At 45.1% G+C, this 13,405-nt stretch overlaps 1 protein-coding gene across 1 annotated transcript in view; it reads left to right on the top strand.

The window, feature by feature from the left end:
• Nucleotides 1–13,405, top strand: part of msantd2 (Myb/SANT DNA binding domain containing 2) — a 32,899-nt gene that overhangs the window by 15,978 nt on the left and 3,516 nt on the right. Inside the window, exon 3 of the mRNA XM_085968067.1 lies at nucleotides 11,418–11,478. Within this exon, the coding sequence (XP_085824193.1) occupies nucleotides 11,418–11,478 (61 nt within the window). The remainder of the gene's footprint in view (nucleotides 1–11,417; nucleotides 11,479–13,405) is intronic.

Raw genomic sequence — 13,405 nt, 5'->3', positions numbered from 1 at the left:
TGGGGTGTGTGTGTGGGGTGTGTGTGTGTGGGGGTGTGTGTGTGTGGGGGTGTGCGTGGGGGTGTGTGCGTGGGGGTGTGTGTATGTGGGGTGTGGGGTGTGTGTGTGGGTGTGTGTGTGGGGGTGTGTGTGGGGGGGTGTGTGTGTGTGGGGGTGTGTGTGTGTGGGGGTGTGTGTGTGTGGGGGTGTGTGTGTGTGGGGGTGTGTGTGTGTGGGGGTGTGTGTGTGTGGGGGTGTGTGTGTGGGGGTGTGTGTGTGGGGGTGTGTGTATGTGGGGTGTGTGGTGTGGGTGTGTGTGTGGGGGTGTGTGTGTGGTGTGTGGGTGTGTGTGGTGTGTGGGGGTGTGTGTGTGTGGGGGTGTGTGTGTGTGGGGGTGTGTGTGTTGTGTGTGTGTGTGTGGGGTGTGTGTGTGGGGTGTGTGTGTGTGGGGGTGTGTGTGTGTGGGGGTGTGTGTGTGTGGGGGTGTGTGTGTGGGGGTGTGTGTGTGGGGGTGTGTGTGTGGGGGTGTGTGTGTGTGGGGTGTGTGTGTGGGGTGTGTGTGTGTGTGGGGTGTGTGTGTGGTGTGTGGATGTGTGTGTGTGTGTGTGGTTGGTGTGTGTGTGGGGGTGTGTGTGTGTGTGTGTGGTGTGTGTGTTGTGTTGTGTGTGTTTTTTTGCTATAACAGGCAATATCTGAACAATTACTGCTGCCCCGCAGCTTCTCCCTAGTGTGGAAGCAGACGAATGCGGGTTAGACAGCCTGGGAGCAGACATTTTGTATCGAGTCCCTCTTCGTTGACTAGATGGGGCGTCTCTGCCATGATAGTGAGCTGGGTTTGAGAATAGTGGCAGATTCAAGGGAAGCTTCTGCACAAATAGGTTGTTGGGCGTTTGCCTCCTTTGACCAGCAGTTTGAAAGTGTCAGACTGCAGGACCATGGAGGACTGATAGGTGCTGGTATGCTCCTTTATGATATTGGGATAATGTTCAGTAGACTACACTTCCCCTTTAATATTCTTTTGCTCAGGTTTTGTCTCAACAAAAAAGCTTTTAAATCAGTAGAAATTAGTTATAGTTTTATATAAGTTGATGTAAGGGAAAGCTGTGGAGGAGCTACTGAGCTTGCCTGTGTGAGGGAGCTAGGTTAACAGCCCGCTGTTGTAGCACGCCTGCCTTAATTACTCTCCTGATATTGTTTCACCTCCCTTACTCTGTCACCCTTATTTCATTCCCTACTAATGACCTCAAATCATGTCAGCATTCTCTAAATATTGCTTATGAAGGGAGATGAAACAAAAAAAAGAAGGGAGATGAGAGTGACTCTTTACAATGTTTAATCTTTCACTCCCTGACGGTTGTCATTGGGAGAGTGAATATTTGCAATGTTCCCCATGTGGAACTTTTGAAACAGTTTAAAAAGTGCTGCATTGGCTGGGATGCAGCGGTTTTATTCAGTTTGCCTGTGTGTCTCAGTGGTACCGTTTCTCAATTGTTGGTCTGCAGAACTTTTTTCTCGCTCGACTTCAGGGAGAGTCTGTGGCCAGAACGATGGGTGACAATCTGACCGTGAGCACAGGTTGAATCTGGCACGCAGTATAAACGGGATGAATTCCGAAATGAGGGAGCTGGCTCATATTGCAGACTGCTCCCATTGGCGGTGGCTCCATAACCTAACCTGGGTATAAACAGAGGCAAAAACAGCTGCAACACCGGTGAAGCAGAATCTAGGGGCACAGCTTCCGTTGTTCTGTGTACTCTAGACGTTTGACACGGGTTGCTGTCAATCTGCTGTACCAGTCGGACTCATTCTGTACAGTCATATCCTGGCTTCAGCGGTTTGCTTATCAGTTGGTGTCATGGTACCAGCCACCTAGCTTGAAAAATGGGACAAAAATAAGGTTTTTAAAGAAAATGATTCTGCAGATCCAGCTAGCTGTTTTAAAAGTTGCAGGAGAGTCTTGCATGTTGCCGGTTTTGCTATTCCCCAACAGCAAGGAAAGAGAACCGATTTCCCCCAGGAAAAGTAGATTGTGTGAACTCGCCATAAGCAGTGTGCTGTAACAGTCGGTTGATTGTCTCCTTAGGAACCTTGGGTGCTGTTTGTGTGCTAAAGATTTGTATCTTGACTAATTCAACAATTACGTAGTAATCTAGTTAATGATTAACCTCCTCCATAAGAAGCTTCTCACAAACCCTACAAGAGCTGTTGGATTTTATGTAGCGTACCCCATTGAAATCTGTAATTGCATTGATAACTAGCTTATGCAGCATTTTCTCTGGGGGGGGAAAAGGACATTTCGAGTTTCACCGTTGCAGTTTGCAAGCTTTGCCAAAGAGGTAAGTGAACGTGAATCTGTATCTCCCGGATTCTGAACCGAAGGATTCTCCTGGTGGAACGGCACGGATTTGCTGCTCCATTGCCGGTGACCTGGGCAGCTGTTAACAAGTTTGTGCTGACAGTTAAAAATCTCGAGTTGGCGATTTGTAATTGCAAAGCCCTTGACTTTTTTTACAGGGTAGGCATGCAAAGGAAAAGCTGGGTCTGAGATCTGAGCCGGCAAAGGTATTGAGAGGGTTTCAGGCATCTGACTAGTCTTTAATTTCCACACTTTCTATTTGCGCATTGTTTTTCTTTACACACCCTTAAGTGTTGAGAAATGTAACTTTTCTGTTTGTTTTCTCCACTGTTCTGGAGACTCGGACACAAATTGCTGTTACACAGGCACCGGCCATTCTTCCTGAACTTAAACAGTGAGTGTCAACCAGCTATTCAACTGTGAAGGAATCACAGCTGAAGCAGATCATGCATTTTCCTGCAGGAGAAGCAAGATCCCTGGCTAAGTGTTTTTGTCAAGGGCACACAGGCTAATCATAGCGCCCTTACTGCCACCCTGGCGGAGATTAACTGAACACAGGTAAGCTGGGACCTTTCTTTTCTGTGTGGCCCAGTTCCATAGTGGATATTGCAATTGCTAACTTAGTATTGGCAGAACCTATAGTTTTATTACTAGCCCTGGGCTTAGCTTTGATCTGGTTTGTTTTAATAAAGTCACTAATGGATACAGGCATATCATTGACTTTACCTCTCCGTCCTCCTTTAAGACGCTCCTAATAATTTACTTTTTTTAAATTCATTCATGGGATGTGGGCGTCGCTGGCAAGGCCAGCATTTATTGCCCATCCTTAGTTGCTCTTGAGATGGTGTTGGTGAGCTGTCTTCTTGAACCGCTGCAGTCCTTGTGAATGTACTCCCACAGTGCTGTTGGGGAGGGAGTTCCAGGATTTTCACCCAGCGACAATGAAGGAACGGCGATATATTTCCAAGTCAGGATGGTGTGTGACTTGGAGGCGGTGGTGTTCCCATGCGCCTGCTGCACTTGTACTTCTAGGTGGTAGAGATCGCGGGTCTGGGAGGTGCTGCCGAAGAAGCCTTGGCTAGATGCTGCAGTGCATCTTGTAGATGGTACACACTGAAGCCACGGTATGCCGGTGGTGGAGGGAGTGGCTGTTTAAGGTGGTGGATGGGGTGCCAATCAAGCGGGCTACTTTTCTTGGATGGTGTCGAGCTTCTTGAGTGTTGTTGGAGCTGCACTCATCCAGGCAAGTGGAAAGTATTCCATCACACTCCTGATTTGTGCCTTGTAGAAGGTGGAAAGGCTTTGGGGAGTCAGGAGATGAGACACTTGCTGCTGAATACTCGGCCTCTGATCTGCTCTTGTAGCCACAATATTTATGTGGCTGGTCCAGTTAAGTTTCTGGTCAGTGGTGACCCCCCCCCAGGATGTTGATGGTGGGCGGTTCAGTGATGGTAATGCCGTTGAATGTCAAGGGGCGGTGGTTAGTCGCTTGCTTGTTGGAGATAGTCATTGCCTGGCACTTGTGTGGCATGAATGTTACCTGCCCCATATCAGCCGAAGCCTAAATGTTGTCCAGGTCTTGCTGCATGCGGGCACGGACTGCTTCATTATCAGAGGAGTTGCGAATGGAACTGAACACTGCAGTCATCAGCGAACATCCCCACTTCTGACCTTCTGATGGAGGAAAGGTCATTAATGAAGCAGCTGAAGATGGTTGAGCCTAGGACACTGCCCTGAGGAACTCCTGCAGCAATGCCCTGGGGCTGTGATGATTGACCTCCAACCACCACAACCTCTTTGACCAAGCATTTAGTCACCCGTCCTAATGCCTCCTTCTTTGGCTCGATGTCGATCTTTGTCTGATTATGCTCCTGTGACGTGCCTTGGGGCATTTCACTATATTAAAGGTGCTACATAAATGCAAGTTGTTGTTTGACATGGCTGTGTACCTCAGAACTGGAGCTAGTGGAGCCCACCAGTGTTAAACTGCATCCTTGATTCATCTGATCACGTATCATATGATATAAGTGAAAATTACTAATTGGTGGCTAAACCGCTTTCATCATTTTTATAAATGTCTGCCATAATTGGCAGACGCTGTTCTTTTCCACTTAAGTAGATTCATCTAGATAGCTACAGGGTCCTCCATGTTGTACTCCTAGTATTTCTCATGCCCCGGTTATACTGACTTGATGGTTCTGTTTGGGCTGCACCAAAAGCCGAATTTGCATTTAGTTAGCCGGGCACATTTTAAAATTTAATGGACTGTGTGCACTGTTGTTTCTTGCATTTCAATAAAAGGGTAATGGCTGTGGAACTTTTGAACTAAAGCCTGTAGCAGTACCAGACCTGGCTTTGTCTGGAGCATGCATTTTGAGCTATGTAAAAGGAGGGTGAAGTACTAACTAGATCTGTCATTGGTCTGGGGAGCAGTTTGAAAAGGTGAATTAAAACTACAGGAAACTTTGGTTTATCTGGAGGTTGTATGTCCGGAAACCTCGATCTACCGGCAGAAATCAGGAGCCGTTTTGTTCGTTTTTTTTTCTTCTCGTGGCTTTGTTTTCAACAGTCGGGCTCTGGAAAGTCTCTCTGAAGCTGTTGCTAAGCTACAGAGACGCTTCCAAGGAACGGGCCGACTGTTTACAAGCTGTTGCTAAGCAACAGTGTTTGTTGTCAGATACGGAGATGAAAACCTCCGTATGCTTCAACATTAACTTTGTATGTCTGGCAAGTTTTGATAGACCGGCAACAGCTCGGTCCCGTCGGTGCCGGATATAATAAAGTTTCCTGTATCTCGGAAGAACTGTATTTGGCTTACGTGCGATTTTCTTTCATTCTATTAAAACAAAATCATTTTTGCTTGAGAAAAACTCAAATTATCCAGTTGTTTAAATTAAGCAATTTAAATAAAATAGTACGAGAGATAGTTTATGCTTGAATTTGTTTTTGAATTTTAACTGGTGATTCAAATTAAGCAACTTTGAATTATGATAGTATGCAGTTTTGGAGACTGAAAGATCTTTCTATGATTATTTATCAGCATATACGTGCGTAAATATTTGCATTTCTTCCCCTCGGGGCAGTGTGAGCAGGATAGTTAGCAATTTCCTGACCAAAGTTATCTCCTGTCCCAGTCGGTGATTTTTCTCTCTTGTTTTCCAACGGCAGATCCCGGTGCGAGCCCAGTGCAGCCGGCTGAGAAAGCAGCTGCCACAAATCTTTTTTGAGGATAAGGTAAAGCTGGCGTGTGAATACCTCCGAAGTGTAGGGCCGGCGCGGGAATGAGAAAAGTGGGGCACTTGCCGGCAGGTGAGCATGGCTGGTTTGTGCAGGGAGGGGAAAAGAACAGAAATACTGGAAGTGAAGCTGGCTGGAGTGCGGGAAAGTTTAAAAATACAGAGACGGGGAGATCCCCGAAGTCAGACAAATGGGAGAGGGAGAAAGAAGATGGACCCTCTGAGCAAGAGTGCGATGTTGGAAATCTCTTCCCCAGTGACGCTGGCGAGCCTAGCCCCATTGCAGAGTTAGTGAGCAGATCTACAGGCAGGAGCGTAAGCCAGAGATTATGTATTAACTTTTATTGATTCAGTGGATCCCAGAGAGTGATATGTGGCAATTCTCGAAAGGTCAGCTGAAGTACAGTGACACTTAAAAAGCTGGTTTAGTACTAAATATCCTCATGTTCTACATGCCACCATATAGCACCAATTCACAGAAACCCCAGCAACATACCTGGGTTCTATATCAGGCAATCTGGTTGTTAGTACGTTCAACCACTCTTAGGAGCTGAGATTTTTATCCAAGGCATGTGAAAGGAAGGCTTAATTTCCTGTAGTCAAAATCATAGTCTGATACAGCACAGAAGGAGGCTATTCATCATCGTGCCTGTGCCGGCTCTTTGAAAGAGCTCTCCAATAAGTCCCTTTCCCCACAGCCCTGCAAATTTTTTCCCTTCAGTATTTATCCAATTCTCTTTCGAAACTTATTATTGAATCTGCTGCTTCCACCACCCTTTCAGGCAGTGCATTCCAGATCATAGCTCGCTGTGTAAACACATTTCTCCGCATGTCGCCTCTGGTTCTTTTGCCAATTACCTTAAATCTATCCTCTGTTTCCTGTGGCAGAAGGGTAAGTAACCAGTTTCTGCTTATTTACTCTATCAAAACCATGATTTTGAACACCTCTATTAAATCTCCCCTTAACCTTCTCTGCTCTAAAGAGAACAACTCCAAACAGAATGTATGGTTTATAATATAATCAACTTTTTTGACACCTAGAGGAGGAGGGATTAAGCCCAGATCACCATTGTGCCATTTCCACAGGGGGAGAGCAGCATTTGGAAGGAATGTGTACAATTTGAAATTTGCTGCCTCCGTCCCTGCTTCTGATTGTACAAAGATCCTCATGAAGCAGGTACAAAACTTCGTTTTGTTTTTTTTCTGTTTGGTTCTGGATTGCAGGTGTAAAGTTCTGTACTCTCTTTATTGGAGCTCGGCCATTTTGGCTCAAATCAAGCAGCATAACTGCGCAATCAGTCTTCTATTTGAACTGCTACTCATTATTTGACTGGGAACAGCCATTTTTTGTTTTATGCCCTCTTGAGGTTGCTTTGTTTCCCATTAGTGGTGGCACTGAGATGGGGATCTACGCAAAATCTCTGCTCCCCAGACCGATGCAGACGGCCATTTTAAAGAAAGCACAAGGGTAAACCCGGAGAGTAACTAGTAAAGCCACAGATAGCTCTCTTTATATCGTGAATTACATGACCATTCAAGTGAATACACTTCCTCTTTACTGCAGTATGTTGGACCACATACACATCTGTTTTTCTCTCTTGCTCTCTGTCATATGCAAAACATGGTCTTATGGGGCACCGTGACCATTTGGCGAGGGTAAGAGTCTGAAAACATTGTGTTTATCAACATTAGGAGAAACTTTTTCAAATTTTATTGATGGGATGAGGGTGCCACTTTAACCTTTCAGGTGAGACTTTAAACCAAGGCCACGTCTGCCTTCTCAGGTGGACGTAAAAATCCCAGGGAACTGTTTCGAAGAAGACATGGGGAGTTCTCCCCGATGTCCTGGCCAGTATTCATCCATCAACCAACATCACTAAATGAAACAGCATATCTGGTGATTATCGCATTGCTGTTTGTGGGACCTTGCTGTGCACAAATTGGCTGCTGCGTTTTCTACATTACAACGAATTAATTGGTTGTAAAGCGCTTTGGGACGTTCTGAGGTTGTGAAAGGTGCTATATAAATGCAAGTTCAGAAATGATTAACCCAATGATGTGGCTCGTAAAATGTGCAAGTTGTTTTCTCCACTTTTATAGCTCTACACTCATTTCTTCTTACAGGAGGAGAATGGAGCCCACCAGCTCCTGGGCCTCTTACTGATGCCATGAACCTGACTGGAGTTGTACAAGAGTAGGCAGCCTATGGTGACTTGGGCAGTGACTCTTAATTTTGTTTTTTTTTAATCTATCACTGTTGCAGAGACTTAGCTAAGATGAGTTACTTGCTGTATTGAGGATTGTGGGTGTGAGCTGCCGCGCTGCAGGTCTACTATATTCCATTACACAACAGCCCATTGTGTCCTCACCCCCATCTCTGCCAGTTTTTGGGCTCAGCGAGGTGAGTGCTTGGGGAAATGGAACATTTTTCCATTTCAGTCATGTGCCACCATCAAGCACAACCAGATTTAAGTATTGCTTAAGTTAGGCGCTGTGTGAAGCTTCCACTACTCTGCCTCAATTAAATTCTTTAACCCCAATCTCAGAAGCGCACCCGACACTGCATCAGTAAGACATTTTTCATGTCTCATATTAAAGAAAGAACCGAGTCAAAAGGTCATGGGTTCAAACCCCGCTCCAGGACTTGAACACCTATTCTAGGCTGGCACTTCAGTGCAGTACTGAGGGAGTACTTCATCGTTGGCTGTCCCATCTCCCAGGTGAAACATTAAAGCGAGGGCTATTCAGGTGGACATAAAAGATCCTGTGGCACTTTTTTTTGAAGAACAGGGAGTTCTCCCCGGTGTCCTGGCCAACATTTATCCCTCAACCAACATGCCTAAAGCAGATTAGCTGGTCATTCTTCTCGATGCTGCTCGTGGGACCTTGCTGTGCACAAATTGGCTGCTGGGTTTGCCAGCAAAACAATAGTGACCATAGCATTTAAAAAGCTGGGGACAGAAAAGGTGCTGTTATAAATGTGCATTCTTTCATTCTGTATAGCACGCGTGCATGTCCCTGAAAGTCCCCAATGGTTTATATAGTAACTGTACAGTGTCATTCTGTTAGTGACAACAATTTTGCGCACAGAAAGATCCCATAAACAGCAACGAGATGAATGACCACTGAATCTGTTTTGGTTGAGGGATCATTGTTTGACGGTATTGGATGGAAAGCCTCGTATCCCAGCTCCTCCAGTGATACATTTGCTAGATCACAGTACTGAGCTACAGGAAACTTTTGTTTATCCGGAGGTTAAATGTCCGGAAAGCTCGCTCTACCGGCAAAATTCAGGAGTCGGTTCAGATCATTTTTTTCCTTTTCTCCAGTCCTGGCTCTGCAAGCGTCTCTGTAGCTAAGCAACAGCGTCAGCTAGACGCTTGCAAGCTGCGCCGACTGTTTTGAAGCTGTCGCTAAGCAACAGGGTTTGTTGCTTCACACGGAGCTCTGAGCTCCGTATGTTTAAACATTAGCGCTGGTTTCTACGGCAGTTTTGATCTAACGGCACCAGCTCGGTCCCGTTGGTGCCGGATAGCAGAAAGTTTCCTGTAGATTGTTTCTACCTCAGATTTCTGTTAATTAAAAACTTTGTATTACAACCATCTCTGCTGTATCTGCCTGTTAGTTGGCTTGACTTAGCCCTAGGCCTCTGGGGCTATGTCTGCTGGCAACTGGCCAGCCCAAAATCCTTGCAAAGATGCTCACTTTCTGGCTTCCAGTTAAGTTATAGGTTTCCAACCAGACACTTCTGCACACAAATGTCACTCAATCGCAGCAGGTTTAATCCATTAGTGAACAGCAACACCGAAAGCCCTAACCACCCTCCTGTCCCCCGCCACCTCGTTGACGTGTGCACTGCACCGTGGGTAAAATGCACCCACAATGCACTGATGGATTTCACTCTCGTGCACACAGCCAGAAACTCTCAGTCAGAACAGCAGCTTGTCCGATTTAACTAGTTGCAGCGGACCACTGAGGCTGTGACCTTCCTCAAACTATTTGGTCCTAACAGCATTTTACTTCCGATTGTCTAGTGGTAGCACTCGTTTTACAATGAATAAATACAAGCTGATTAGAAAAGAAAATTGTAAAAAAAAAAAAAAAAAATCAGTTTAGGGTTGTTTTAAAAGAAGAAAAATCATTGAAGGTACAAATTATTCTGGGAAGCTTTGCCTTGAATCTTATTCCAGGGTGCTGCTTATATACTCGAGTGTAAAGTTGGTAAATTGTATCAGTTACCTGTCCAAGTGGAGTGCACTACAGATTTTAAAATACTCCAGGTAGAAATGGTCAATGCAGGGCATCTGGTTACTTTAGTCATCTTTCATCATTAAAGTTAGGGAGCCCAGCAGAGTTGGGGCTTTAGGGAGTCTTCCTGGCTACCATGTTGTCACATACGGCTTCAAGTTCCTTGGGAAAGAGCCCACTGACCTCTGTCTCCAGAGAAGGCTGCTTCTTTATCTGCTTGTGGCCTGTTTTGACTTTCCAGTTGTCTGGAGCTCGCCGCAGGCCCCCAGTTTCAGTTTTAACAGAATGGTAAGTAGGGCCCTTCGGGCAAAGTTCCAAGTTCCTAGGCGGGAACAGGTGGGGAAGAGAGCGCCATAGTCTATCTGAGAACCTCTACTATATCAGTTCTATTTCCTTTGAGTAGGGCCATCTATTTAGTCCTGAGTATGTATGAACGAACAGGTGCTTCCTGCTCTCTTTAACGATTGTCCATTGATTAAATACTTGAAGTTCACTGAATTTCACCACATGAAAAAAAAAGCTAATCAGCGTCTCTCTTTTCATGACCTACATACTCATTTTTGCTGCTTTGCCTTGACTGGCTTGGAATAGCTGTTTCCATTTAGTGCATGTAAGATTGGGCATCAGATAGTGTGATTACAGTATAAAGTTCAGCTGCATTTCAGCACATGATTGTATTACTCTGAGTTACCGATTTTTAAGTGGTCGCCTTAAGCTAGGATAATGAAATCAGAATCGTATAAAACCAGAATGGGAATATCGGGACACGTTGTTAACGAGGTACTGCTGCCTGTTAAATGGGAAGCGTTGTCTGGGCTACATGCTTCCTTATGACTCATTGAGTTACTTCCAGTAACCTACTGTTCCTAGATTGGTAAATTTATAGATGCTACATAATTTGTACGGTACACTAATGGAGGAATTTAATAGCAACAAATGATGCAGCTATGTGATATTACCATTGTCTGACTTTAATATAATATTTTATGAATTGGAATCTCTGCATTCAGTCTTTAACATCCTGCTCGCTTAAATAATAGTTCCTGTGTTCGATTTTGCTGGTGTTGAGCCAGGGTGGCAAGGCTTTGCCCGACAGTCGTTAACTCTTTATTGTCTTTTTTCTGACTCCTAGCCTGTTCTTATGATGTAGTACAGAAATTTCACACACTCGCCCTAAAACTTTACTGAAATCCTAGCAACAACGGTAAAGTGTAATGGTGGGTGTGTGAATTCCTGTACAATGTCCACTTGACCCGTGAAAAGCAGCAGTTACAGATTTCAAACTTGGGTTGTCTGGGGAGAGCATTTGAGCTGTATATAGGTGAAGTGCAGGTCAGTTCTTGGTGTCGCAAAGAATTTGAGGGAATGAATTAAGAGAATCACACAGAAAGCATATTGCATAACATTGAAGTGTATTGACTTACATGCAGTGTTTCCTTCAAAATAGCAGTGCAAACAATAAATACCACCAAGAACACTGGAACGCTATGCACATGTATCGTTCTCCGACAGTAGTTAAATTCCTCGCTTGTCAAACTAAAGTTGCCAACTTAGCCGCCTCTATTTTTAATCACAGTCCCTCTTTTTTTCCCCCTTAGAAGAAATGAGTTTTGTGAAGAAGAAGCCAACAGCACGGCGCGATTCTACAGAAAACATGCAGTAAGTCGCCCACCACAATTTTGAATGCAAAACTCTTGCAGGTTATTGGAAGGTGCGGTGGATTTGAAAACACGTAGCCAATGCAAGAATATAGAATTAATTTTCCTGCTCCCCAGAATGGTGCATTTGGTATAAAATGCCATCTTCGATCCCTGGTCTGTGTTGCTGGGCGTTACTATTGCCTTTGGTCTAAGAAGTGAAATAACCAGCCGCGGTTTGCTGCTGGATAGCGAGTGTCTGTGTCTGTCAGAGTAAATAGGGTGCAGCTGTGATGCCATTCATAGTAGCATAGTCTGCTGACACTCGCTGTCTAGCTGCCGGAGGAGCGCTGGTGTCCGAGGAACTGCACAGGTCGGTACCTCTTCCCAACACTGGAACCCAGTGTGGAGAGGATCTCACTTAAGGTGAGGAATGTTAGTCTGAAGATGTTTTGTTGATTAAGCACGAGTTTGCCTTCGCACAGTTCTGGTTCTGCAATGTAGCAACTTCCAGACTGAAGGAGGGGAGATTTGGGAAGGCGGCAGAGCCAGATATTCCGTGCAGTGTCAGATCTCTTGTTGCGGTTTGTGTTTCAGTTGGCATTGAGACTCTCGTTATGTTCTCTTTTTGTTTAAGCAATCCAATTTCACAGCTGTACGGGACTGAAGTTAATGCAGCTCTATTTAAAATAGCACACCCGACAGTAGCACCAACTCCGATGAAACCGAGTTGTGAGAATAATTAAAATGTGTAAAATTGATGGCGAAAGGTTCAGTGAATGCACTGCCTCTTAACAGTGAACCACCTTTTAGATCAGTGAGCCACCTTTTAGATCAGTTACTAAACTGTATGCCAATCTCGCTAGATCGGGGTATCCACATTACAACCTGTGGGCCAAAGCTTGTCTGTCAGCCCCGGGGCCCTGGCTGCTCGATCCTATTTGCACTTGTATTCCTTATTTGCCAGTTTGTCCAGTTTAAATTCTGTGGGCCTGTAGGTTTGGACCAGGTGACTTTTGGTATAAATCCTAAATGCTAACCCCAAGGTTTGTTCATAGCAACTTTGAGATCTATACAAATGAATGAAAACCTGGATTCTATGTGGCATCCAAGGTTTCATGCTACGCACTAAGCGGCCACAAAGACAAAAAGCTTGGCGCTCGATGCTCAACTTGAAGGATCCTATGCCGGCAAGTGGTAACATGCTGTCTGGTCAATGCACCCCCCCCACCCCAACCAATAAAAACTCGTAGTACTCCAATTCATTTCTCACTCCCTCTATCCAAACTAAATATCTTAATAAATGTGCTTTTTATAATAATTATTCCTAAATCAGTATTTTGCCACTTCCCCCTGTGCGGAGGAGCCACTCACTGCCTGATTAATATTTAACTGCACTCATTAGCACCCAAGAAGCATCCCTCCCAGAGCAGCACATCTCCAGCTTAGTGCAGTGCTCCATCTAGTGAGGAAGAATTGTCACAGCTGTTGGAATACTGGGTAGCCTGGTGGTTGGGAGAATGATGCTCAACTAATTCTATTAGCTCTGTTTAGGGAAGCAATGTCCAGGTGTGCAAAAGTCTCACTTCCACATCACCAGAACCCAGTGGGCGCCTCGACTGCTGGACTAGACCCTCTTGTCAGACTGCAATCCAACTTCTAACCCGATTTTATGGTACATGTAATAATTTAATAGAGTAGATAGGGAGAAACTGTTTCCACTACACTAGTAGGAGGGTGGGTAACCAGAGGACACAGATTTATGATAATTTGCAAAAAAGCCAAGTGAGAGATGAGGATAATTTTTTTCATGCAGTGAGTTGTTATGGTCGGGAATGAGTTGTTATGGTCGGGAATGCACTGCCTGAAAGGGTGGTGGAAGCAGATTCAATAGTAACTTTCAAAAGGGAATTGAGGCATGTTGGCCTTCGTAGCGAGAGGGTTAGAGT

The sequence above is a fragment of the Somniosus microcephalus genome, chromosome 26 (assembly GCF_052327205.1).
Source record: "Somniosus microcephalus isolate GS21.2 chromosome 26, FLI_Smic_1.0, whole genome shotgun sequence".
In the NCBI taxonomy this organism is placed as follows: Eukaryota; Metazoa; Chordata; class Chondrichthyes; order Squaliformes; family Somniosidae; genus Somniosus; species Somniosus microcephalus.
This window is presented reverse-complemented; position numbering and strand designations above follow the sequence as displayed.